Source organism: Dunckerocampus dactyliophorus, chromosome 11 (genome assembly GCF_027744805.1).
Source record: "Dunckerocampus dactyliophorus isolate RoL2022-P2 chromosome 11, RoL_Ddac_1.1, whole genome shotgun sequence".
Lineage (NCBI taxonomy): Eukaryota > Metazoa > Chordata > Actinopteri > Syngnathiformes > Syngnathidae > Dunckerocampus > Dunckerocampus dactyliophorus.
The window spans coordinates 7,595,088-7,619,320 of record NC_072829.1 but is presented as its reverse complement, the minus strand read 5'-3'; the positions used below and the strand labels follow the sequence as shown (position 1 = coordinate 7,619,320).

The 24,233-nt window shown below is 40.7% G+C and overlaps 1 protein-coding gene across 1 annotated transcript in view; it reads right to left on the bottom strand.

The window, feature by feature from the left end:
- Positions 1 to 24,233, bottom strand: part of slit3 (slit homolog 3 (Drosophila)) — a 292,011-nt gene that overhangs the window by 247,717 nt on the left and 20,061 nt on the right. The window contains exons 3-4 of the mRNA XM_054792929.1: positions 20,982 to 21,053; positions 15,221 to 15,292 (exon numbers count right to left, since the gene is read on the bottom strand). Of these exons, the coding sequence (XP_054648904.1) occupies positions 15,221 to 15,292; positions 20,982 to 21,053 (144 nt within the window). The remainder of the gene's footprint in view (positions 1 to 15,220; positions 15,293 to 20,981; positions 21,054 to 24,233) is intronic.

Genomic DNA, 24,233 nt, shown 5'->3' with positions numbered 1-24,233 from the left:
GGGCCAAGGAGGAACCTCATCCTTTTGGCCTCTGCTTCACGTTATGCCCTGCCTGTGTTTCTCTTTGCGTTCATACAATGCATCTGCAAACTTTTCATATAGCATTTATGGCCAAAATGTACTTCTATGACTTGGTTTCCCCCTGTAAGAGCTGTCCAAGGTTTGTGTCCACACATTAGCGCATATTCATTGTGAGCGCTTTGCAAGGTGTTCCTAATAATGCGCTGCCGTGCTGCGAAAGAAGCCCAGAGGCCAAACTTTGTATGTGTCGGTTGTCAATATGTCTTTTTCTATGAGGACGTGTGACTAAAACAAGCCAGCTTGTCTCCTCTCAGGCTCCCCCCCAAAAAAGATCAGTCTTAAAGTTTGCACGCAGCAACACAGCCTCCTACTTTGGCACTATAGATTGCCTGAGGTAGTGGGGGCTGGGTTGAGGGGCTTGGTGGCTGGGTCTTTTTTTTTCCTTTTTAATGTCAAAGAATTTTTATGTTTGCTGTGAAATAGCACAGAGGCTGCATGTGGTTGTGATTTAACCGTACAAATATAGGTGAGTGGGATGGGTAGGGGGTAGACGGGACTTGAGTGAAGGCAGAGAACTTTTATTTTTATTGATAAATGTTTTAAAAAGTGTATAGGGTCCCTGGTTTCTGCTTACAAAGCAACTGGGTGTGCTCAGTTTTTCATGACTACGTGATTGTCCAAAATGACTTTTCTACTTCCGAAGCACAACACAAAAATTTAAAACTGAAAATGACTTTCTGAAAAATACACCACATGGTGGTACTCTTATTAATCCCCATTAATTGGACTGACTTGAAATGTCTCACACAGCTCTACAAAACACCCACTGTCACCAGCTGTTTAACCCAATCACCACACATACATTTAGGAGGAAGACAAGCAAATGTGTGTAAAATTTGAGGTAGATTGGTTGAAAAACATGACTGTCATCAAGCAAAACATCTTAGCGACTTAGCAACTAATTGTCCATAAGTCATGACCATTTGTCTAATGAATATAAAACTTGGAGGATGTGTGTATTACATGTATGCTAGCATGTCTTCCACAGCATGTTACCAAAGCATTTTGATCACAACCCATAGGGGGCGTCACTAATGTTATTCACAGTTATGTGAAAAAAATAGAACTTTTCCCCGTCATCTTTATTTTTCTTTACGCATGTGTGACTATTATTGTTTGTGTGTGTATTTTTAGGCTGTTCATTGATGGACACATTACTCAGGATGTGCGGTGCTGTGTACAAGCACTGTGCACATAATTTGCGTCTCGGCTTGCGTCCTGTGCGTATTTGCTTATATGTTTACACATGTCAAGCTATCATTTAAACACGTATCCTAATGTACATACTTCACATGTCCTGCTTTGGTTTGTGTGTGTGTGTGTGTGTGTGTGTGTGTGTGTGCACATGTGTGTGTGCGCGTGCGTGTGTGTGAGAGAGACGCATGTAATTGACAGAGAGACAAACTTGATACGAGGCCAAAAATGCGCTCACATAGTGTTTGTTTAATCACAATTTAGGTTTACACGAGACAGCTAATCAAAAGCAGACGCTGCTGCCTCGAAACGTAGAGGAGGAGGAGAGGGAAGAGAGCAGAGGAGGAGGAGGATTAAGAAGGGATGAAGGAGAGAAAGCATAATGGATCACTTAAGTTTAATTGAAGCTAGTTGATCTTTGTATATATTGTATATATTTTTTCCATCTTGTTAAGCGTTTCTCAATGTTTTCCTCATAGTTTATTTACTTATTTATAACATGACAATAATTTATCAGGATATGGGAAAAAAACAACTTTATTTCATTATTAGATTATTTTCCAGCTACAATAGCATCACACTCAGTGCAAGAGGAAAAATTAAGCAAAATAATTCAAATAAATTGAGTAAAAAATAAAAAACATTGAAATGCTATATTTTGCCATAAAATACTATATTCACTACCATTAGTATTTAGTGTTTTTTTTTGTTAATTTGTTAATTTATGATAAGTAAAAACTGTATACTGTCAGCAAACATTTTTTTTGTTATTGCACTTATAAAATGTTCTGTGTCCATTATTCCATTTTATTTTATTGTTTATTTTTTTGTCCTGTCCAGCCATTAGGGTAGATAGCATTGTTGATCTAAATGCACTTACGTGCTCAACAGATTTGTTCTGCCAGGGAAAAGTGTGAGATACACTTCCCCTGTTATACAGAATTTACTGTATTTGACTTTGATGTTTTGTTGTTATGCAAATTTGGAGCAGCTGGACCGGAGCAGGAGGGGATAGAGAAGAAGAGAAAAGAAAACAGAGCGGGGAGTGCGAAGGACAAAAAAGAGAGAGACAAGGACAACAGCAACAACAACAATTGTGACAACAATAACTAGAAAGCAACAATAACAACAACAACAATAACAAGGACTACTGTACATCAGCAAATGTCTATGACGGCTATAAAGACCCTGACGGAAAGGACAAAATAATATCAACAAGCACAATGATAATACTGCATTGAAACAGTCATACATACAGTATTAGTAGTAATAGTAGTAATGAAATTATTAACTATGACAGTGATCAGAATGACAATAACTGTAATGCACATCATTGTAAAAACTATAATCATATTGGCGACATCACCGTCGCTGTAATAAAACCAACAACATAATAACACCCTGGTTAACTCAGTGAGTAATGTGGGGAAGTACAGTACATAAGTACTGTGAGTTTGCATATGTACGCGTGTACAGGTATCTCTGTATGTGTGCAAGTCTTCATGTATATAAAGGTGCAAGAATGTGTGAGTGTGTAATTGTCACCGGGAATGCATGAAAGTAGAGGGAGTGCCATCACCCAGCTAGCTCCACCCCGCACAGCCAGATCGAGCCCCCACCACCAGAAAGCCACTGGGCCCACAGGGGCAGGCAGCACCAGCCAACCAAGAGCCAGCCCACAGAGACCTCCCCCCCGGGAACACCAGTAAGGGGCCGCAGAAAGGCAATCCCAACCAGAAACAGGGCACCAGCAGGCTGGAGGACAGCCAACCCCCGAGACTGGTGGGAGATCACACCCCACAAGGGCAGACGGGCAACAGGGGCCACACACCAGCAGGCCCAGAGACGCCCCTGCAACCGGAAAGGAGCCCGCCCAAGGCGGAAGCGCCAGTTCCCCACGCCATCCCCCAACCCCAGGGAACGGAGCCTGCCCCCGGCCAACCCATGCCCGACCCCCGACACAGGACCGATTTATTAATATTAGTTATAATAATACACTAGCATATGTGTCCATTTCTGCTAAGATACACATTGTCACACTAACCTGCTATGATTATCTACTCGAGGCCTCTTGTCTTCTAAACAAGTCCTTCCAATGGCGTTTCCATGTCAACGGCTCTGATTAACAAAGGCTACACCCTTGCACCTGATAAAGTATGTGTCTAGGCATGTGAGTCTGCCCTTCGTCATCTCTGTTCCTCACAGGAGGAGATCATCACCCCTCCCCTCTTATATGTGGTTTCCTATATTAACTTACATTTCAGCATGAACCGTCATTGAACAGACAGTTTCCGTCCAGGTTGCATTGATTTGTCTCCTTCCATGCAAGTGTTAATAAATTGTACCTGTTGTTATTCTCAAAGAACGTGTCTTGTCTCCCATCTGTTTTGGAGCCAACAGCAGATTTTCCCTTGACAACATGTCAACTATAAATTAGCCCTCGTCATCCGCAGATGGGTTGGTGAAAGGGTGTTTATCGACCTCATAAAGACCTTGTTTTAACAGGAAATGTCGGTTCACTATTACAGTGCATTACTCATAATGCCACTAAATTATTTCTAGCTTATTTAATATAATAATAATTGCATACAGCGATCTGAAAAAGCTAAAAATACAAATAATTTTATTTTCTAACTTCACTGATTATTTCAAGGTATGTCTGAATCATTTTTATGTGGTGGGACATGTTGCCAAGAAGAGTCATGTAATGATGACATCTGAGGCTCTGTCAGACTTTATGCTCTTTTCTTGGAAACCATCTGCAGGTTTCCTCCGAGCTCTGTCTGCGTGGGCGTTCAGTGAGTATAAATTGTCTCTTTAAGCTTGTGTGGCTGCAAAAGTACAAGCGGAGACCTCTTGTGCATTTGTACCAGTACTCCAAGCCTAGTTTTGGTCTTTATTGACTGATATATTGCGTGGCTTGCATGTTGCTGAATTAATTCCACTTCAGTTAGTGGAGATTGTGTTTGATTCTTTTTAGCGTGAAGAACTTTTTTCTTTGACCTGCACCAAAAAGTGGTGACATTTGATGGTCGTGATGAACTTGGTATGTGGCCCAACACTGCTCAAAGTTGAGGGAAAGGCTTCTTGAGACGTCATCTGTACTTCTGTGAAGAAGGTGTCGGACGTTTCGCTCCTCATCGGAAGAGCTTTGTCAGCGAACTAATAAGTGCTGGTAGCCTAGGTCTTAAATACAGTAGGAGTGGGCGGAATTGGTGTGCCAACACCCTCCTTCTATTGGTTCCTTACACTAAGCCTGGGCGGAGTAGTGGTATAATCCTCTCCTGCTATTAGCACCTCCGATACAAGGAAAGTGTCGCTCCCTGAGTTGGGTATGAACGACTCTGATACTGGCTCGTTAGCATCTATTGTTCTGGCTCGGCCCTGGCTTCACCTCATTTGCAAGACTAAGAGCTGTGGGTTTTGGTCTCAGTAACCTGTTGAACACAGGGTCCAAATTAAACCTCAAACCACCATTCCGATTCAATGATGGGTTCTGTTGTTTGACAAAAATAGCTTCCTTTACTCCTCTTTCAAACCATCTGTTTTCTTTGGCCAAAATCTTTACATCGCTGTCCTGAAAAAAGTGATTGGTTGCTTTAAGGTGTAGATGTACTGCTGATTGAGGACCACTAGAATTGTCCCTGCGATGTTGATAAAGTCTTTTTTGGAGCATTTGCTTAGTTTCCCCAATGTAGTGCTCTTTGCATTCCTCATCTTTACAGTGGATGGAATAGACCACATTGCTCTGTTTTTGGTTTGGAGCCTTGTCTTTAGGATGCACTCATTTTTGTCTCAGGGTATTTACTGGTTTGAAATAGGTAGGAATTTTGTGTTGCCATAAGATCCTCTGGAGTTTTTCGGAGACCCCCGCTACATAAGGGACTACCACTCCTCTCCTTTTTGCTTCTGTGGGCTTTTGGGTTTCTTTCCCTACTCTCTTCTTTTGACATTACTGTAAGGAACCAATAGAAGGAGGGTGTTGGCACACCAATTCCGCCCACTCTTACTGTATTTAAGGCCTAGGATACCAGCACTTATTAGTTCGCTGACGAAGCTCTTCGGATGCGGAGCGAAACGTCCGACACCTTCTTCACAGAAGTACAGATGACGTCTCAAGAAGCCTTTCCCTCGATGAACAACTCCTGTACGACTGAGAGCCTAAACAGACGCTCTGCTCAAAGTTAAATTTCTCATAATAGCAATGTTTGAGATGTAATTTGGGACAGTTATTGCCTATCGCCATCATTACGCACGTAAACTACGCTGCTGGGAATGGCTGGTGTCACACACTCACCATTGACAGTGCCATTGACCTTTGCATATTTGGGCCTTCACACGTGTTTGTGTACAAGCGTATGCAGCTGTCAAATTGTTGATGCATGATTTATGCTGTATACATCAAGTACGTCTCTTACAAATGAGCCCGATCTGTCCTTGTAATTCTTTAACTGTAATCACACATACACACTGCAGAGTTACACAAACACTGTACGTTGCAAACAAACACAAATCGACCTTGTCACAATTTGTCTGTCTCCATATCCATCTTGCTAAACCGGCAACAAAAATAAAGCTTCACGTGTAGAAAAGTCGAATGGCATGGATTGATATGTTACATGATATGTCATGTTGGCATACGGCTGTGATGTTAACACACATTTTAACAACAGTATGTAATTGTTACTGTTGAGATATTATCCGATACCGGTGCCAAATTAGTACTTTGGAAAGCAAACCGGTACTTAAAAAAATGAAAAAAATACACATTTTTCCAAAAACAATGCTTGTTTATTTTTACGGAATTTGGGGACAAGCATGTTGTACAGACTAGTAATTTAAATACTTCAATAATATAAATAAAAGGATAACTGCTGGTAGATCTAAACTAGATGCGAGACAAGACAAGTTCTTTGACAATAACGAGTTGTGCAGTTTAATAAAACTTGCATGCAAGGAGACAACTCAATACGACCTGGACGGGCTGCTTCTAGAAAAAATGACTGCTCATGCTAAAATGTTAGTTAATATAGGAAACCACATACAGCATGTGAGGGGAGGGGTAATCTCTTCTTGTGACGGACTGAGACGATGAAAGGCAGATTCACATGCCTCTAACACCCAAGGCCATTTGAATCAGGTGATAAGCATGTGGAGGACTTGTTTTGGAGACAGAAGCTACAGTCTTGAGAAGATTATCATAGCAAGTCAGAGTGACATGAATGTGTACCTTAGCAGAAATACCTATGCATGCTTGTGCATAATCATAACTAATATTAAAACGAATAAAGCAAATTAAATAAAAGACACAAAACATGTTATAAGTGCAATAACAAAACATATGTTCCTGACGATTACTAAGTAATAAATTCACCGTAATGACGAAATCATAAAATTCACAACAAATTGTCATAATTATCACGAAAAAAAAAAAAACAACAGCCATACAGAACACAGGGAAAGTGCAAAAATGTTTTGAAGATTTTACAGTACCTTAAGTGCATACATTCCATTCAATTTAAGCAAAAATTCATAACTGATACACCATTATGGCAACCTGCTTCTGTTATGATATTGATGTTCAAAATTCCAGTGTTCGTAAATGCACCTTCCTCGCCATCAGTGTGATTGGTTGATAAAGAGAAAGTGTTATTTTGTGTGTTGGTGTGTAGAGCAATAGAAAAACGTGTGACCAGGTGAAACCCAGCACTGCTGTTGGTGTGTTAAGGTCTGCAATAAAGTTAAAAAAGAGCGTCAGATTCTGCGTACCTGTGTCGGTACGTTGCATTACTTACAAGACGTTACTTGGACAAAATAACTTTCCAGCACTTGTTGCAGGTGACTGAGTGTGCATTCATTTAGCACCGAAATGAGGCACCAATGGCTACTTAGTTTTGCGGTCTGCTTACTACTGTTTGCGTTGGCACCGAAAAGTTTTGGTACGCATCCCTACATGTAACAGGCTGAGCCCTAAACTTTTGTATTACTATTGCTGTATTGTTGTGGGACAGACATGTTGAGTATAGGGTAGAAACGTGACCTCTGAGGCTTAAAAATACCACAATACGGGACCTTTAACATACCCAAATCTGCAATCTGGTTTGCAAGGCAGTTTTTTAAAAATGCACTACACAAATACCCTCGCCCCCTTCAATTACATAACCCTCGGATGCCACACTACAGACAGTGATGACGTTACAAGACTTTGTCATCCTCTCGTGTCCCAGCATGCCAACCAGTCAACAATGTAACATGAGCTTCAATGCTGGAGGGAAAGAATGATGGCCAACAAGTCAATTGGTCAAATAGCATGGTCTCATAGTATACGAGGCCTCACATACATGCAGGATGACTTATTTTCTGTGTGGTTATAAAGGGGAAGACTCTTGAGGAGCTCGGAGGCGCTTCAGAAGATCATACCGTGCATTTTTTCATGAGGCTTCATTAAAACATCCAGGACTGTATCTGACTCACTGCCTTACTGCTCTTGTGTGTCTACTCTCTGCAAATGTTGGGTGAAATGACTGCACACAGTCAAACCCGCAGACCCCAGTCCACCATCCATCTATATCAACAGCACCATTTTTGGCTGACTCCCCCTGCCGAGCACCCAGTGGGGCGTCGGATCCTCCACCATCCATCACCCCTTCATTCAAAGATGACCTCCCCCAGTCCTCATCATTAATCATCAGCACACTGTATCCTATAAGGGACCGTACTAACTTCAGCTTCTATCTCAGCAGGATCCAAGACTGGACGAAAACTTTTATCTGGCCTGATATCTGCTGCAGTATTTTCCCTTCAAGCTTGTCCTTCCCTGCCGTCTCCAAACCTCAGACCACAGGGATTCAACAGGAGGATTGAGAGGTAATTCCTATCACACTGCCATCATTTAACTTCCAGCCAAGGGTGGAGGGAAGGTTAGGAACCCGAAAACCAGAAATCCACCAACTGCAATTCTTTGTTTCCTTCCATCCAAGCCTCCCGCTGTGTCTTTGCTTCGGCTTCCAAACCTTCCACAAATCTTAGTTTTTCTTCCATGGAGGTTTTACTTGTGGAATTTTCAACCCATCAACATCTTTTAACAAATCACTGATTTCTATGTTGAATAAAAAGCAGAATGGTTGATAAAAGTTGACTTCAGTTTAGTGTTCCACTAACATTACTGCTGCTGCAGTTTTCAACAAAGTCTTAACGAGAGATGCTCGATATTGGCTTTATTACCGATATCTGATATACAGATATCGTCCAGTGCTTCATTACCGTTACAGGCAGCAACTCCCCCCTCAAACTAAAGTCAAGTCACGTCTGATGTAACAAATGAATACACGATGCTTCTTTTATTGCGATGCCACTGAATACATTTCACAAATAAACACCGTTTGTCCAAAATAAGACAAATGCAATGCAAGTGGGAAAATTCGGCACTTGACACGGGACTGTGTTGTGAAGATGGGCCAATAAGAAGCTGGACTATCCGCCAAACTGTTGCTGAAGTCCGACGCCTTTCCAAAAGTTACTTGGTCGTGTTGAAGAGACAGAAGAGCAAGGTGTAAGTAACAATTTATGTCATAACTGTGTTTATTTTGTGTAAGTTATCAGACAAAAGGGGTTCCACAGCTGTCCAGAAGTCCTCGGGAGCGCCTGGGAGTGTGACCAATCACAGCGAAGTGGGCTCGGCGGGAGGAAGAGAGGAGTACCTGGAGGAGGGCCAGGGGTGGAATAAATTACAGACCATTTGAGCGGGAGGCAGGAAACACTGCAGGAAGATGTGCAGAGTCTGGAGGATCTAGAAAGCTTTCTGTGCAGGTTGTCATGTGTAGTTGCTCTACAGGAGTCCAGAACTCAATACAAAGGCTCAAAAATTTGTATAACAGGTCCCCTTCAAAGTCCGAAAAATATGTTGCAGCTGAGTGCAAAACTTCTGCACAATTTTCCCACGGTGGCACATAATCGGGTGAATTTAATACACCCAACCTCATCGTGCAAAGAAAATTGCATGAAGATTTTTGCAAGACCACGGCTCCCACAAACAACCAACGCTGTCCGAAACATTTGCAAAGAATCTCGCTACATTATGCCTATTGTGGATAAAATTATACACCAGATGCATCAAGAAGTAAATGGGTAAGTTTTTCTTCACACCTACTGTCGCTGAGTATTGTTCTCGGTTTGAGTAATATCACTTGATCAAGCCTTTTCTGACACTTGACACTCCAAAATAAGCCATAAATCAGGGGTGTCCAAACTTTTGGTCATACTGAAAAACCAAAGGTGTGGGGGACACTTTTAAATTTTTTAATACAACTCATGTAGATATGTTGATACATATTTGTATATTTAAAGAACTGGCTGCACCTCAACTTTGTGTTATTGGTATCGGTACAAGGCGTATTATTTGGATGAATTAAATGTTTCTCCTTATGCTACAGTTTTTTTCCAAGTTTTTTAACTTTTGCTGTTTTTATTTTATTTTTTACAAATATTTCGACTTACTTCTCATACGTTTTTTTTCTCTTAATTTGATTTTAATCTCATAATATTCTGACTTTATTGTCATAATATAACATTTATCCAGGCTAAATTTCCTAAAATTGCAAATTTGTTCTCTGTTTTGTTTCTCATATTATGAAAAAATAATACATTTTTCGTCATTAATATTTAAACTTGATGCTATTTTTTCCTCTCAATATTATGACTTGGTTGTCCTAATATACTGTCTTTATTGTCTGTAAAATCGCTCTTTGTTCCATTTTTGCGGAATTCAGCACAAAATTTACAGCCCACATCTGTTTTTTTTTTTGCAAGCAATCAGTATCGGTCTCAAGGCTGGAATATCATTATAGTGTCAAAAGTGAAAAAGTTGTATCGTGTTTATTGTAACACCCCTAAAGAAAACCGACACCAATATGATCCAATTAGCAGATGGTATCGGTCTGCCGATATTATCAGACATCCCTAGTTATAACCTAATCAGTATTGAATGAAAATATACCATCTTTGGCCTTTCTTGAGATGTCGTGCAGTTTTCCAAAACACACACAATCGAATGCAATCTAAAAACTACCATCTGTGTTCTTTCCACAAGAAATCGCCACAGCACACCGACAATTAAAAATCCATAATCTCCCCCCTGGGTAATGTGACTTTTGTTCTTTCCCCAAAAAAATCTCTATGATGGAAATGGTGGACACGGCGGTGGACAAACAACTATGAATCAATTCCATAAGGTTTCAAGACCTGTATTCTTTCTGCAGCGGTGTCAGACGCTCATAGTCCCCCCCTCCCCCCATATGATACAGATAATGTCTAAAATCACCGCCAAGTAAATTTTCAATTTTTTTTTCTTTTCTTTAATCAATTTTGTTTATTTTTCATTTGAATTCACACAACTCACAGAGGAAATACATGGTGTTTTAACATGGGTGTGTTCACATTATGCATCTATTATACATGTTTGATGTGGGTGTCATTATTAGTATGTTTATTTAGTGCAAATTGGCAGGCCTGCACTAAGTCATCCGCAATGTTGTTCTTCCTCTTGACTTTCCTAATTTCCAAGAGATCATAAAAGAGAATTTCAATGTAATCATTGTGCACATTCATGCTTTGCCTGAAAAGTAAAAAAAAACATGGGCTGGATAAAAGGCTCTGTAAAATGGGCGCAAAAGATGGGAAAAGTGGAAAGAAAGAAAATAAAGGGCAGTAGAAGCAGTCCAGACACTGTAATTTAGTTTGTGCTGATGGCAAAGCCGGGATATAAAGAACATGAAATTTATAATGTTACGTTTGGAAGCGTTCTCTCCCTTTTCCACTCTCTTGCCGAGCGCTGTGCGAGTCCTACTGGGATCCATATTTGACCAGTGACAAATGGAGGCCTTTCCAGTTCAATTAGGGGTTTTAAGGGAACGGCAAGCCAGGCAGCGGAGGAAATAAGACTGTCACTCACCAAGAACAAGACGGCCGAAAAGTAAACACAGCGAGCGCACGTGAAAGTGTGCGAGAGAGAGTGTTTCGACTGCTGTGCGATCTGGAAGCCGCAATTGACGTAAATGACAGTTCTCCTCCCGCCGTAACAGTCAGGTTTGCCGCCTGCAGCAGTACATCACACCTCACCGCAAATATACGACGCGCGACGTCGGCGAGGCCAGAGTTGTCGTCTTTCTGGGGCCTTCCCGCTAACGCGAGGGATCAGTTGGATGAAGCTCTGAGACGAATATAAATCAGTGCGTGAAAGCAACTTCCATGTATTTGAATTTACAGCTCTGCGTGAGAAACACCAGCGAGAGAAACACATTTTCAGAATAAAAGTTGTCAAAAGGAGACTTACCGTGTTTTGTTTGGGTTGAAGTAGAAAATATAAAAGGACACCTTTGAGTCTGCATATTTGGAGAGTTAAAGCAAAACTAGACAACGGCAGTTATCAATCAAAATCAACATATGTCTTGCTAGGAAATCGGAAAATAATCCATGAAAGACTGAGGTTGAAATTTGTGAGCATTTGAAGCAGTGGCAAAGTACTTTAACCACAGTGCTAGCTTGAATAAGATGCCATTTAAAATCATTTGGGAATTGGATAATTGGGTAATAATCATCTCTACTTATTTTATTTCAAATGATTGGTTGATTCGTTGATCATGCGAGGGGGAACAGTGATATTTCTATTTTTTTTCATAAAAAGGCTAAAAAAAACCAACATGATATTTAAACACAAACCTTTCTCATTACAATATGCATTTTGCTTTATTTTTTCAAATTTTTGCTTGGTTTAATTTTATTTTCTACAATAAGAAATGAGCCGGGCCGACTGGTTAGCATGTTGGCCACACAGTCATGAGATCGGGAAGATGATCTATGTGGAGTTTGCATGTTCTCCCCGTGCGTGCGTGGGTGGGTTTTCTCCGGGTACTCCGGCTTCCTCCCACATTCCAAAAACATGCATGTGAGGTTAACTGGCGACTCTAAATTGTCCATAGGTATGAATGTGAGTGTGAATGGCTGTTTGTTTACATGTGCCCTGTGCTTGGCTGGCGGCCAGTCCAGGGTGTACCCCGCCTCTCCCCCGAAGTCAGCTGGGATAGGCTCCAGCATACCCTCGCAACCCTAATCAGGATAAGCGGCATAGAAAATGCAATGATGGAAACGAGCCACAGGCAGCAAATGGCCGGGCCGCACTTTTGGACACCCCTGCTTTTACAGTATAGCTCTTCCTCGGGTTTGTCAGCTCTGTGAGTAACCACAACACTTGTGGACTATTTAGCTTGTTCGCTTCCTTCGTTGTGAGTGAACACTGGTAGTTAAAAAGAGAAGGGGAATGTTACTGCAGTAGGAACTGTAAGCAATGCAGTCATTTTTATTATGGCAAATGTTGATCCGAAATCAGAGGACAAGTCGTATACAAACAGGAAATAATGTACTACAAGCTGACCAATCACAGCCTTAAAAGAAAACTTCAATTTGGGGGAATTTTGGCCATCTTCCACAATCCTTATGTGAAACATGAACATGTCTTTCCCTTTTCTGTGCGTTCTAAAGAGAGAAAAACAGCTAGCATGTGAGGGGTAAAAATGCATGTAACGGGACACACCTATTTTGACTATAAAACCCTCTATAAAAAAAAAAAAAACAATCCAAAGAACGCCAACGATGTTCCATTTACATAAGTGACCTGTATATTAACCAAGTTACAGCAACATCGTTATTGTAGGAGCTAACACCAAAGAACTACTTTTCTGGCGTAGTGACACAGCACCTCGCTCACACCACGCCTCACACTACTACTTGGACGTAACGCGCCCACTCCAAAACAATGTGATAGGACACCAATCTGTACTGACTGGGAAACAAGAACAAGCAAATCAACTACGAATAGACAACCAAATGATCTGTATTAGCACACATTCCATGTTTTGTTTGTACATGGCTAGATGGACTGTATATATACAAGTAGCTGTGATATCAAGTACTGTGTGCTCCATGTATCAAAATCAATATCATGGTGGACTTACTTGAAGGACAATTGTCCGTCTGGTCCAGCTGGCGTGGGGCGTCATTTCCAGTTGATTTTGGGTAGGTAGAAAAAAGTTCCTACCACTGCAGGGTTTGTCAGTGTTCACAATTCTTCGTTCGTTGTGATGCAATCTCTTGGAGCAATGTGCTCCTCATCATATACACACAGCCTTCCCATCAGTGGTAACACTGTGCCACTCAGTGCAGCAGAAACACTTGATTCACATTTATACCACTAAATCATGCCACTACTGACTCGCCAGGCTCCCGTTTGTTCTGACGTTGCACTCTTTTTTTAATTTAACGGGGTTTTTTTGGTGGTGCACATCAGGCTACAAGGAGGAACTGCAATTGAAATGCCACAAAATGCATACCTGGAGATCAGCAAAGCATATAAGCATAATCAAGGGTCAAAATTTGTGCCGGGTGAGAACAATTCGTACACGTTGCAGGTCTTGTGTATCATTTGTCTGCAACCAGAAGGGCGCTGTTGATTCAGTCTTAACAAGTTTAGACTCCGAAGAAGAACCGTAGAAGAAGTAACAACTTTTTTTTTTTCACATGACTGTATGTATTTGTGTGTGTAAGCTAACTCATCTACACCTGAACCACTGCACACAAAAGGGTGAAAATTTGTCAAAACGTGTGCCTGTGCTATTATTTTTTTTGTTAATCCCTATATTAAAACTATCTGATGGGGTTTAGCCCAATTACTACGATATTTGGTATCATTTCAATCACAACCCAAAGGGTGCGCCACAAATGTTATTTCCAGTCATGTGAAAAAATTAGGACACTGTAGCTGAGGGTTCTTGTCGAAATACACTTTCACCTCTTAATATTTGGACTTTATTATCATAAAATTACAGCTGTTTTTTTCCCATCTCTGCTGTTGTTTGTTTTTAAATTTTCCAACTATTTAAACTTTCTTCTTGTAAATATTCTTCTTTTAATATTATACATTTATTTTTATAAAATATTGAATTTATTCCCATAATATGAGAACTTTTTCCCCAAACTAATTTCTAACAAATTTGTTATTTTTGTTTTGTTTGTCATACTATGACTTTTAAAATGAATCTTTTTGCTTTTACTATTTCAACTTTGCTTTATTCTCGTAAAATTACCACTTTTTCTCATTAGATTACAATTTTTTTCTCCAAATATTTTTTACTTCATTCTTGGAAAAATTTAGCTGCTGTTGCTTTTTTTCACGTTTTCTTGTTAAATATATTTTTAAAATGTGCTGCAGGACCATAAAAAAAAACAGCCGCGGGCCACAAATGGCCCCACGGCTGTACTTTGGACAACCCTGCTGTGGAAATTCAATAAGTGAATTGGATGATTTATTGCCTCTCTGCAGAGTTCACATTTTCCTTTGTAATAAAAAGTAGTATCTTGTCTCCTAACGAATGTTTCAAGTGAAAAAAACAGAGGTGAGAAGTTTAACATCCCAGTGGTGGTATTTCCTTTTCCTTCCCCGACCACTCCCTACACATGCATACTGTAGACACTATATCACTATTATGCAGGCATGCACGCCTACATATATAATCAAAAATGATTGCAGAGACACACACACACACACAATCAAAAGTGCCACAAAAAATGTAAACAGCTATAATGTTTGCTTCAACATTCACTCCCATGTGACTTCTGAGGATAAAACAAAAAGAGACAGCAGAGGAACCTATGGGATGTCTGACCTTAGCGTACACTCCCAACACTCCATATTCCCCGTGCAAAAAACAGAATTCCAAGCAAAGCATTCCCCTCCCAAAGTCGTCACACAACACGCACAGAGGCCACTGTGTGTGTCACATGGTGTAGCGCTCAAACGTTCGACCAAAAAGCAAGCGGCGCCTCTACACATCATCGTCACATCAGCAAGCAAGAGAGGAAAAGACGAGGCAGAGTTTCACACAGGTGTACTTACAGTCTGCCGAGTTTGGGGTTGGACTGGAAGAGGAGTTCTGGAAGAAGGGTCAGTTTGTTCCTGTTCAGACGGCTGAAAAGCAAGAAATAGGAGAAATGAATAACATGTAAACAGTATAACAATGGACAAACACAATACAGCCTACAGGAGAATATCTGAGCATATTCAGTGTGAATGAATGATTGAGATTCCAGCTCAAAGCTTCAGAGTATCATCATGATGAGTTTAAACGTCAGATCCATGGGAGACGGTCTGGTTTCCTGTCATGCTGACCCTCAGGTTATCAAGGTTATGTGTGTGTTTCATGTGCAGGTTATCACTGTGCAACCTTTAAATCCAGTTATCACTACCAAGCAAGCCCCTGATGGGCTATAGAGGAGGGGAACTACTGTAAAAGCTGCAATAATAGCCAGGCCATTAACTGGAATCAGGAGATCATTGAAAAAATGTGACAACTGCAACAAGTTCATTTTTTCTCATCATTTTTTAAATTTAATTAAATTTAACAGAACCAATGTTGTAATAGCAGTAGCGGGTAGTGAGCCAAATGTTCAGCTCACCTTAATAGTAGGGGTGCACCAATCTTTAAAAAGCCTGACATTTCAAAACCGATTTTTTTGAAATAGCTGATGGCATATACCGTCAATGTTCCAATCTTATTTTGTTCAAAAACATTGAATAATACCCGTGAAACAATACAAACGTCTTCTTTAAACTGCACATGAGGTAGTTCTCTCAAATATACATGAAAAGTTAGAAAATTGTTGTCCAAACTACGAAATTTTCTTAGTTCCTTTCTTCTTTTATTTTTCATATATTAAAAACAACCAAAATTTGCACAACAGGTTACACTGCAGATGTGAGTTGAGCCTATTACCAAAAATAAAGTGCACAGTGACTGAAAATGGCTGGTCGTCCAATGCCATGAACGCCATCATTTTCCCTGTACTAGCTTTGCTCTTTTCACTGCTCCTAAGTGCCAACAGTGGGCCGCTGCCTGGTTCTTTGTTTCGGCTAGCTTTAGCCTTAGCTTGATTGTTAGCTGTCCGTCTGGTTGATCAAAAGGGAACAGCAACTGACTTTCAGACTTTTGCGGAAGTAGATAAAATCGGTTTCATAAGTAAGGAACGGACGATTGCCAATCCCCAAAAATTAAGGACATCTGCCCCAATCGATCGTGATGAGGTCATGGTAAACAACAGCACGGCAAGTGTAATGAGTTTCACACCAACAGTACAGCTCTGCATTTTAAAGCACATGCAGAGGTAGAAAAAGCCGCTGTACTGACCACTCACGATTCTTCATATGCAGCTATTGCCTGTCTTGTAGAGTTAATACAAAATATATATATATATCACAGCCGCCGCTAGCATAGCAAGCTACTGAGCTAACTGGTTTGCCTCTCCATCGATCCATTTTCTCTGCCACTTATCCTCATTAGGGTCGCGGATATGCTGGAGCCTATCCCAACTGACTTCGGGCGAGAGGCGGGGTACACCCTGGACTGGTCGCCAGCCAATCGCAGGGCACATATAGACAAACAATCATTGGTTCATATCTCCAATTTACTCATTCTAAACTTAAGACAGTGTTTTAAACGGAGTGGGGAAGAAGAACAAGGAAGCCAAAAACTTACGACTTCCACACAGAATGAGAGGAGAAGCCATGGTGGGTCGGCTTGGTTCTGCTAGCTCAGTAGCCAGTCTCCATGCAGTGTGAAAGGTAATCTAACGTCATGTTTCATAATATTACTGATGCCTAGTGGCCAGAATACTACATATAACATGTCATTCAGCATTTTTTGACTAATAATAGGCCATAGTCAACCACAAAACAGCAGTCACTTACAGTATTAATTAATTACTTTGTGAAAAAACGTGATATAGTGAGGGAGAGATATTCGATTTGCGATATAGCGAGGGACAACTGTAGTTCTTCACTAACTAACACAGTTACACCACAAGTTGTAAGTGCCAGCATTTTGATAAAGACGGTGAAAGAAATAACTCACAGCAAAACACGAAGGTTGTGGCTGTGTGGATCTCGCTGCCTCATCGCCGTCTTTGTCAACAATCAAGTCTTCAATGAAGGTAAAAATGACTTTAAGTGTTCATTTATCACTTTCAATCGTCATTTATATTCATTTCAACTGGGCTTCTTCATGTAAAACTATCATTGTAAAACTATAAAAACTTGCTTCATGCATGATTTCTTATGGGAACAATGTATTCGGTTAGAGTACGTTTCAGTTTGAGTCGGAGCATCTGGAACGGATTAATGATGCTAACCAAGGTTCCATTACATTGGTTTTCAAGGGACGGGGTATGTGTAGGAGTGTTATCAAGGCTCAAGGATGTTAAGTTCGTAGGGTCACAAAGTAGAATCCACAGTGGAGAAGACACAGACACTGACCTTTGAACCTGTGTGATTCTGATAACAAGACCCAGAATTTCACCCCCGTTAGAAGGAGATTCCAAGAAGACTGCCGATTATCTTCATCTTCCTGGTTAATATGAAAATGGACATCAAATCCAATAATCACGCAAATATTGCCCAATGTTTTCTGCTAATCTGGAAGCACTCAGAGTGTGTTACAAGTCTATTCCACACACTGTGACTTTTGTAGCCAGCACAGGCGCTTGTGATGTATGTGATTTATGTTATATTCACGTGTGGACAATGATGGATGCCCTCTCCCAGGGAGAAGACAAGATAAGCTCCATCTTTTTCCACATAGAGGCACCATAAATCACGCGTCCTTGTCACCCGTCACCTTTCACCCCCGGCGGGCATCGCATCACAGGGGCTGTCGGTGAGGCATTTTAATCACCATTTTGGTTAGAATTGGTTAAACTACAGGACTTTAGCTCAACTTACAGGTTATAAACTATGTGTTCCTTTTGCATATAATTCATCATGGTTGCTGTCAATGTAAAAACATCTTTTAATTGAAAGAGCATGCACGCTCTGCCCCCCAGGCTCTTGCTTCCGTGAACTCTGACCCCCTCCTGACACAGCACATTTAAAAAAGCTTTTAAAGTAAGACTTACCCATCACCTCCGCTCCTGCATGACCCCCCGCCCTGCCCACGCTATCGGACGTTCAATCTCCATTGACGTACACATGTTGCTGCCACTCAGCGCTGTCCACCTGACATTCACTGACTCCACTTTAGATCTGAAGCCCCGATTCCATCAAAATGTCAGTCAAAGCTTGGACTTGGACTTTCCTCAACGACGTACGGCCCAAGATGGCGGTTTTAGGTGTGGACCGTCTGCAGACCCGCGAGAGTCTGCATGACTTAATCATCAAATAATCAACTTTGCAAAACCAACACGGAGGTTATTTTCAACTTGCAGTGACTCAGAGGCCCGCTGGTAATGGGGTCAGTGAGCTAAGCTAACCAATTAGCTCATTATGCCTGTTTTTATAAAGTTTCTGCAAAAGGAACAAGCTATAATTAGTTATTCTTCTAAGGTAGCAAGTAGTTTTCTTAAAAAATAAGGCAATTTAAGTCGAAAAATGAAAGGTTTTGATGCATCAAAGTTAGTTTTGTTATGGCATCGTAGCTTTTCCGGTAGGATACCGTCGTTTGCAAGTGTAGAAAACACACTTTTTAATGATGATAGATTCTCATTGTCATAAAAAGTAATCGTGAAACCCATGCATGTTATAATTGCCGCACTGTTGTTTACAATAACTTCATCAGCAGTATCAATGCTGTCTGAGCACTATGCTCCTTCACACTATTACAGCATTGGTTCTGTTTCTGCTGTGTTGTGCAACACACTTGTTAATAAATGACCATATGGTTCCAAGATTCAAAACTGGGACCCCTATATCAATTTCTGAGTTGTTTATTAGCGAAGGAATGGTAGCAAATCTAAACACGTCCTTGTTGACTATATTTTAAATTATGGCATCCAGCACAAATACGGTGCCTCGCTGCAAGTGTGCAAACCCTGCCATCACACCAGCTCATAAACACGAATGTGTGTGTGTGTGCGTGCGTGTGTGTGGGGAGCACACACAGACACACGCATACACACCCACATACACAAACAACAAGGGAAAATTAATGGGGGATTCCAAGGTGGAGAGTGAAATAGTGCGAGTGGATGTGTGTGTTTGTCATTATCACCTTCCGGGAACACAACCATGATATCACTCCGATGCCTGATTTTGTTTCAGAGGGCTGTGGTCCCTGCACATATAGTACCACAACATGACACAGTATGTGTGTGTGCGTGTGTGTGCGTGCGTGGGTGTGTGTGCTTATTTTAGACTTTAAAAGGTCCCCTCTTATACGAAGGGGACTTTTTAATAATGTTCTAACAGTAATCTGTGTACCTAGAGCCTGTTTATGAGCACCAATGGTGAAAAAAATCTATCATCTCCCTCAATGGTTTGCTCCACTTACTGTATGAGAGAAGAGGCGCTCAAACGCTGACTTTTGAAGTTGCAGCTTTTCATGACGTTGTGAAGGAAAAACCTCCTTCCGGCAGGCTTCGCGACACATCTTAAAATGCAGCCTGCAGCTTTGCCAACTATCAGTCAGTCAGCTGCAAATGTGGAAGCTGTAAGTTTGATAACTTTGTTTTTCTTCAGCCAATAGGCTAAACTACCATGATGTTGCTGTTAAAATGTGAGTTTAATATTATTATATATTGTAGCGCACCTATTTATGCTAACGTTGCTAATGTTTGCGTCCTCCTGCCCCACTCCTTAACCTTACATCGTTGTATGTGATATATGGCACTTATTACTTTGGACAGGTGCAGAGTTACAGTGTAGAGTAATCCCTCATTTACCACGGTTAATTGGTTCCAGACCCGACCGTGATAAGTGAATTTCCGCAAAGTGGTATTCTTTATGTATAAATCAAATATTTTGTTGTTACAGAGTAGAAACTCGGTATACGACCTTGTAATACGTTTTTTTAACATTTTTAACACCCCTAGAGCCCTCTAGACATGAACCAACACCTCTATAGTCACATTTACACTTGTAATACCCAATATACTGTAGTAGACATAAGAGTAAATAAGCCATTTAAGACATTAACACTCGTGCGCATGTGTGTTGATATAAATGTATTAACTCTAAAGCAGAGAGAGTGTTGGACAGGAAGTGATGTCGGGCGTTCAGAGTTGAGTTTCCTCTTGCTGTGGTTTATGGCCGCAACAGTAGCCCATCTTTTTCTTGGGGATTAGGATTAGGGATCCTGTTGTGAGATCATTCAAATCTGCAACAACTTCCGGTGCATATAACTTCCGGTTATCAAGTCTGGTGCTTGTGTGTCTCATCAAACATTACAGTAACATTACTGACAACTAGCGACTAGTGTAGAATGCTAATGTCTTTGAATGCATCTTTTGAATGTCTTATATTTGTATTGTAGTTATATTTAGTCATTTTTATGGTTGACAATGCTTAATTCAGGCAGAAAACCAAAACATTTGCTTAAATATGCGTATGTGTTGACTAATAATAGGCCGTATTAAATGACAAAACAGCATGAATTATTAATTAATATATTTTTAAAAACCCGTGACCGTGAAGCCACAAAATTCGAGCCAGGAAGTGGCGAAGGATGACTGTATATGTAAAAAAGTGAATGAAGTATAAACTTCCAATTCACTATTCCAATTCACAACTGTGGCACCTCTGACGTTTTTTTTTTTAATTGGGTTAAAATACTATAATATCAGACCTTTAAACATGCATGCATGATATATTTGAGTGAGATTTGTTCCCTTACAGTCTCTCCAGCAGTCGCAGGTCTTGGAAAGCTCCTCTCTCGACGACACTGATTTGGTTGTCCTCAAGATGACTGCAGTAAAAGACACAAAGAACACAACACACTGGTGAGAGTTTTGTTTCAGCACAAAAAAACACTATTGCAGGTCATGACAAAAAAAGAACGTGGGTAGTCATGGCCATTGGAAGTTCATTAAAGTTAAAGTTAAAGTTATTAAGGCTGTAATTCATGACAGATGTTTTCGGCTAACCGGAGATAGAGAAACAAGTTGAGTTTAATCTTCTGGTCAACACAAATAGAAAAGTGTGCCAGTTAGAAGATATTTCTAAGGAGGGGATTGCAAATTTGCAACAAAAAAAAAAGGCAGTACAAACAAAACATTGGAGTGCTAAAAAAATGAATCAGACATGACGAAAGCTAAAAAAAAATCCAATCTTGCAATCCTATAAGCCAATAAATCCAAAATAAACAGGAAAATCCTGAAAAAGGCCCATCTTCTTTAATATGTACCGTATCCTTCCAAACCATCTTTGACATCTCTATCATCACTTGGCGAGGACTACAAGTCCTTCATCAGGTTGACAGAGATAAATACTTAAGACAAAACACCAATCATTTTCTCATTTAATCTCATCAACATCATTTACAGTCCTGTCTTTATCAATCTGGAGTGTTTAAAGAAGTGTACAGCTGGATGTTCTCCACCCTTGCGGATAGAAAGCCTTAGAGGAAACTGAATCACTGTGATTTCATTTGATAAATCATCATTTGGAAAGAGAAGACGTTCTTTCATTGGTCCGCATCACAACAGATGTGTGCAAGGGTTTTTAAAAAAAACAACAACATTCTATGTTTATTAAATGCAGTGATGTCACCCTGCAGAACACTCCTTCACCATGTTCCACTAAACAAGTCCAATAATAAAACGACGTGGTTTCACCTGCAGTCCAACATGTTGGGAATTACTCATTTCCAACCAAATCTGGAGCAAATCTTTTGGCCGTGAGGCTGCCAAAGATGTGCCAAGTGTTGCACGCAGAGACTAGCACTCACATTGCACCATTAAAATGTGTCTGATAACATGATTTAATTGTAGTTTTGTTATCATGACGCTACTGACCCGCAATTGGAGCTTTAAAAAGGCAGAAAATTAAATAAGTCCATTTGAGAAATGATGCATAACGTTGTCTTGATGTCCGTATATGATGTTGGTCATTCAGGTCATGGTAATCCACAGAGTTTGATTCGAGGAAACTGGACTTTTTGTTTGTTGAAGATGTTTCGTCTTTTAACCCAAAAGGCTTCTTCAGTTTTACATGTTTAAGTGTGGAGTCTCCCCTGGGGGAACAGGGTGGTTGTTGTTGTTGTTGTTGCCGGGCGTGGCTGGTGAACCACTGTCCTGTCGTGCATAACAATACAGAAGGTCGCAAGCCTTCCTGGTGGAAAAACAGCTTGTATGTGGCCACTCTTTCTTGGAATGAGAAAATCTTTGGGGGAAAGCTGTTCGGACATTGTTGTACGCAGACAATACGTAATGGCACAAACCTAATCCACTTTCACATAAAAGCCTTCTTTCACACCTCTTTCAATTTAGCGGTCGCTACCCAGAATTTAGGCCCTGTCCACACAGGGCCCATCCATCCATTTTCAATGCTGCGTGTCCTCACGAGGGGTGTGCTGGAGCCCATCTCAGCTGACTTTGGGCGAGAGGCAGGATACGCCCTGGATTGGTCGCCAGCCAATCGCAGGGCACATACAGTATAGACAAACAACCATTCACACTCACATTCATACCTATGGACAATTTAGAGAATTAACCTAATATGCATATTTTTGGAATATGGGAGGAAACCCACACACAAACCACACGGGAACGTTCCCGGGATTTTTTTTTTGACGGGTTGAAAAAAATTTGCGGATGTGCCGGATTGGTAAACAGTTGCATCCACTGGGTGAAAACGATGTAATACACAAGGCACACCTACAGTATGTGTGCCGTTGTAAACAGACACAAAGACACAACCACATGATACTCCATACTGCAAGAACGCAGATGCATGACTCCGTCATCTTCCGGTTTCCAAGGCTCATCTAGACTTATGACGAAGTGGAATTACTTGTACGAAATATTCAGATATTGGTTTGTCATCAAAGCTCACTTCTGGTCACGTGACAGCAACAGGGTGGCGACAGATTGGTGACGTCGTCGTTTCTCAAAAGCAGCGGTTCGGTAGTCTATACAAAAACGACAAGCCGGCGTTTTCAGATTTTCCGACTCTGGAAGTAGTTTGCAAAAAAAATACCGTTTCAGGGCATCCAGAACGCTGTTTCCGTGTGGCTGAGAGGCTGAAATGATAAAACACTTTGCAGTTTTGACCTGAAAACATTTCCGTTAACTTGGCATTAACATCTGTGGCTATACACATCCTACTGTGTAATTTTATTTTTTAAGCCACTCCACAACATGGCAGTCGTTGCATTTGAAGTACGGTCGTCCCTCACTACATCGCCATTGCTCCCTCACTCTATCACAGCTTTTCATAAATTAATTAATTAATGGGCACTGTTTCGTGGTTAACTATGGACTATTATTAGTAAAAAATAGAGAAAAACAAGTTATATGTCGTATTCTGGCTAATAGGCTTTAGTAATGTTATAGGACATTAGATTTGATTACTTTCACACTGCAAGTCAGCCATGGCATGTCCGACACGACATAGTTCTCCACGTAGCTCTCCTGCCATTCCGTGTGGAAGTGGTAAGGTTTTGGCTTCTTTACCTTCTTCCCGACTCCGTTTGAAACACTTTCTTAAGTTTAGAATAAGTAAATTGGAGAGGTCTCTGCTGTGTTGTGCATTGTACTTGTTCATAAGTCACTATGTGGCATATGTAATATATAATATGTGGTTTATAGAATAAATATGTATAATAATGCAAAATATGTATAATAATATAATAATTGTAATATAAACAAGACAAATAGTAGTATTAGTATACCTAATAATATTGTATTTATTATTATTAAAATATGTATGTATATATGCACATGCACAACGTCGGGGCATGCTCCTAATGAGACTACCAATGGTGTCCTGGGGGATCTCCTCCCAGATCTGGACCAGGGCATCACTGCGGTACCTGGACGCATGGAGGAGATTCCAGGAGACAGGTAGTTACTCCAGGAGAGCTGGACAGGGCCGTAGAAGGTCCTTCAACCCTCAGCAGGATCGGTATCTGCTCCTTTGTGCAAGG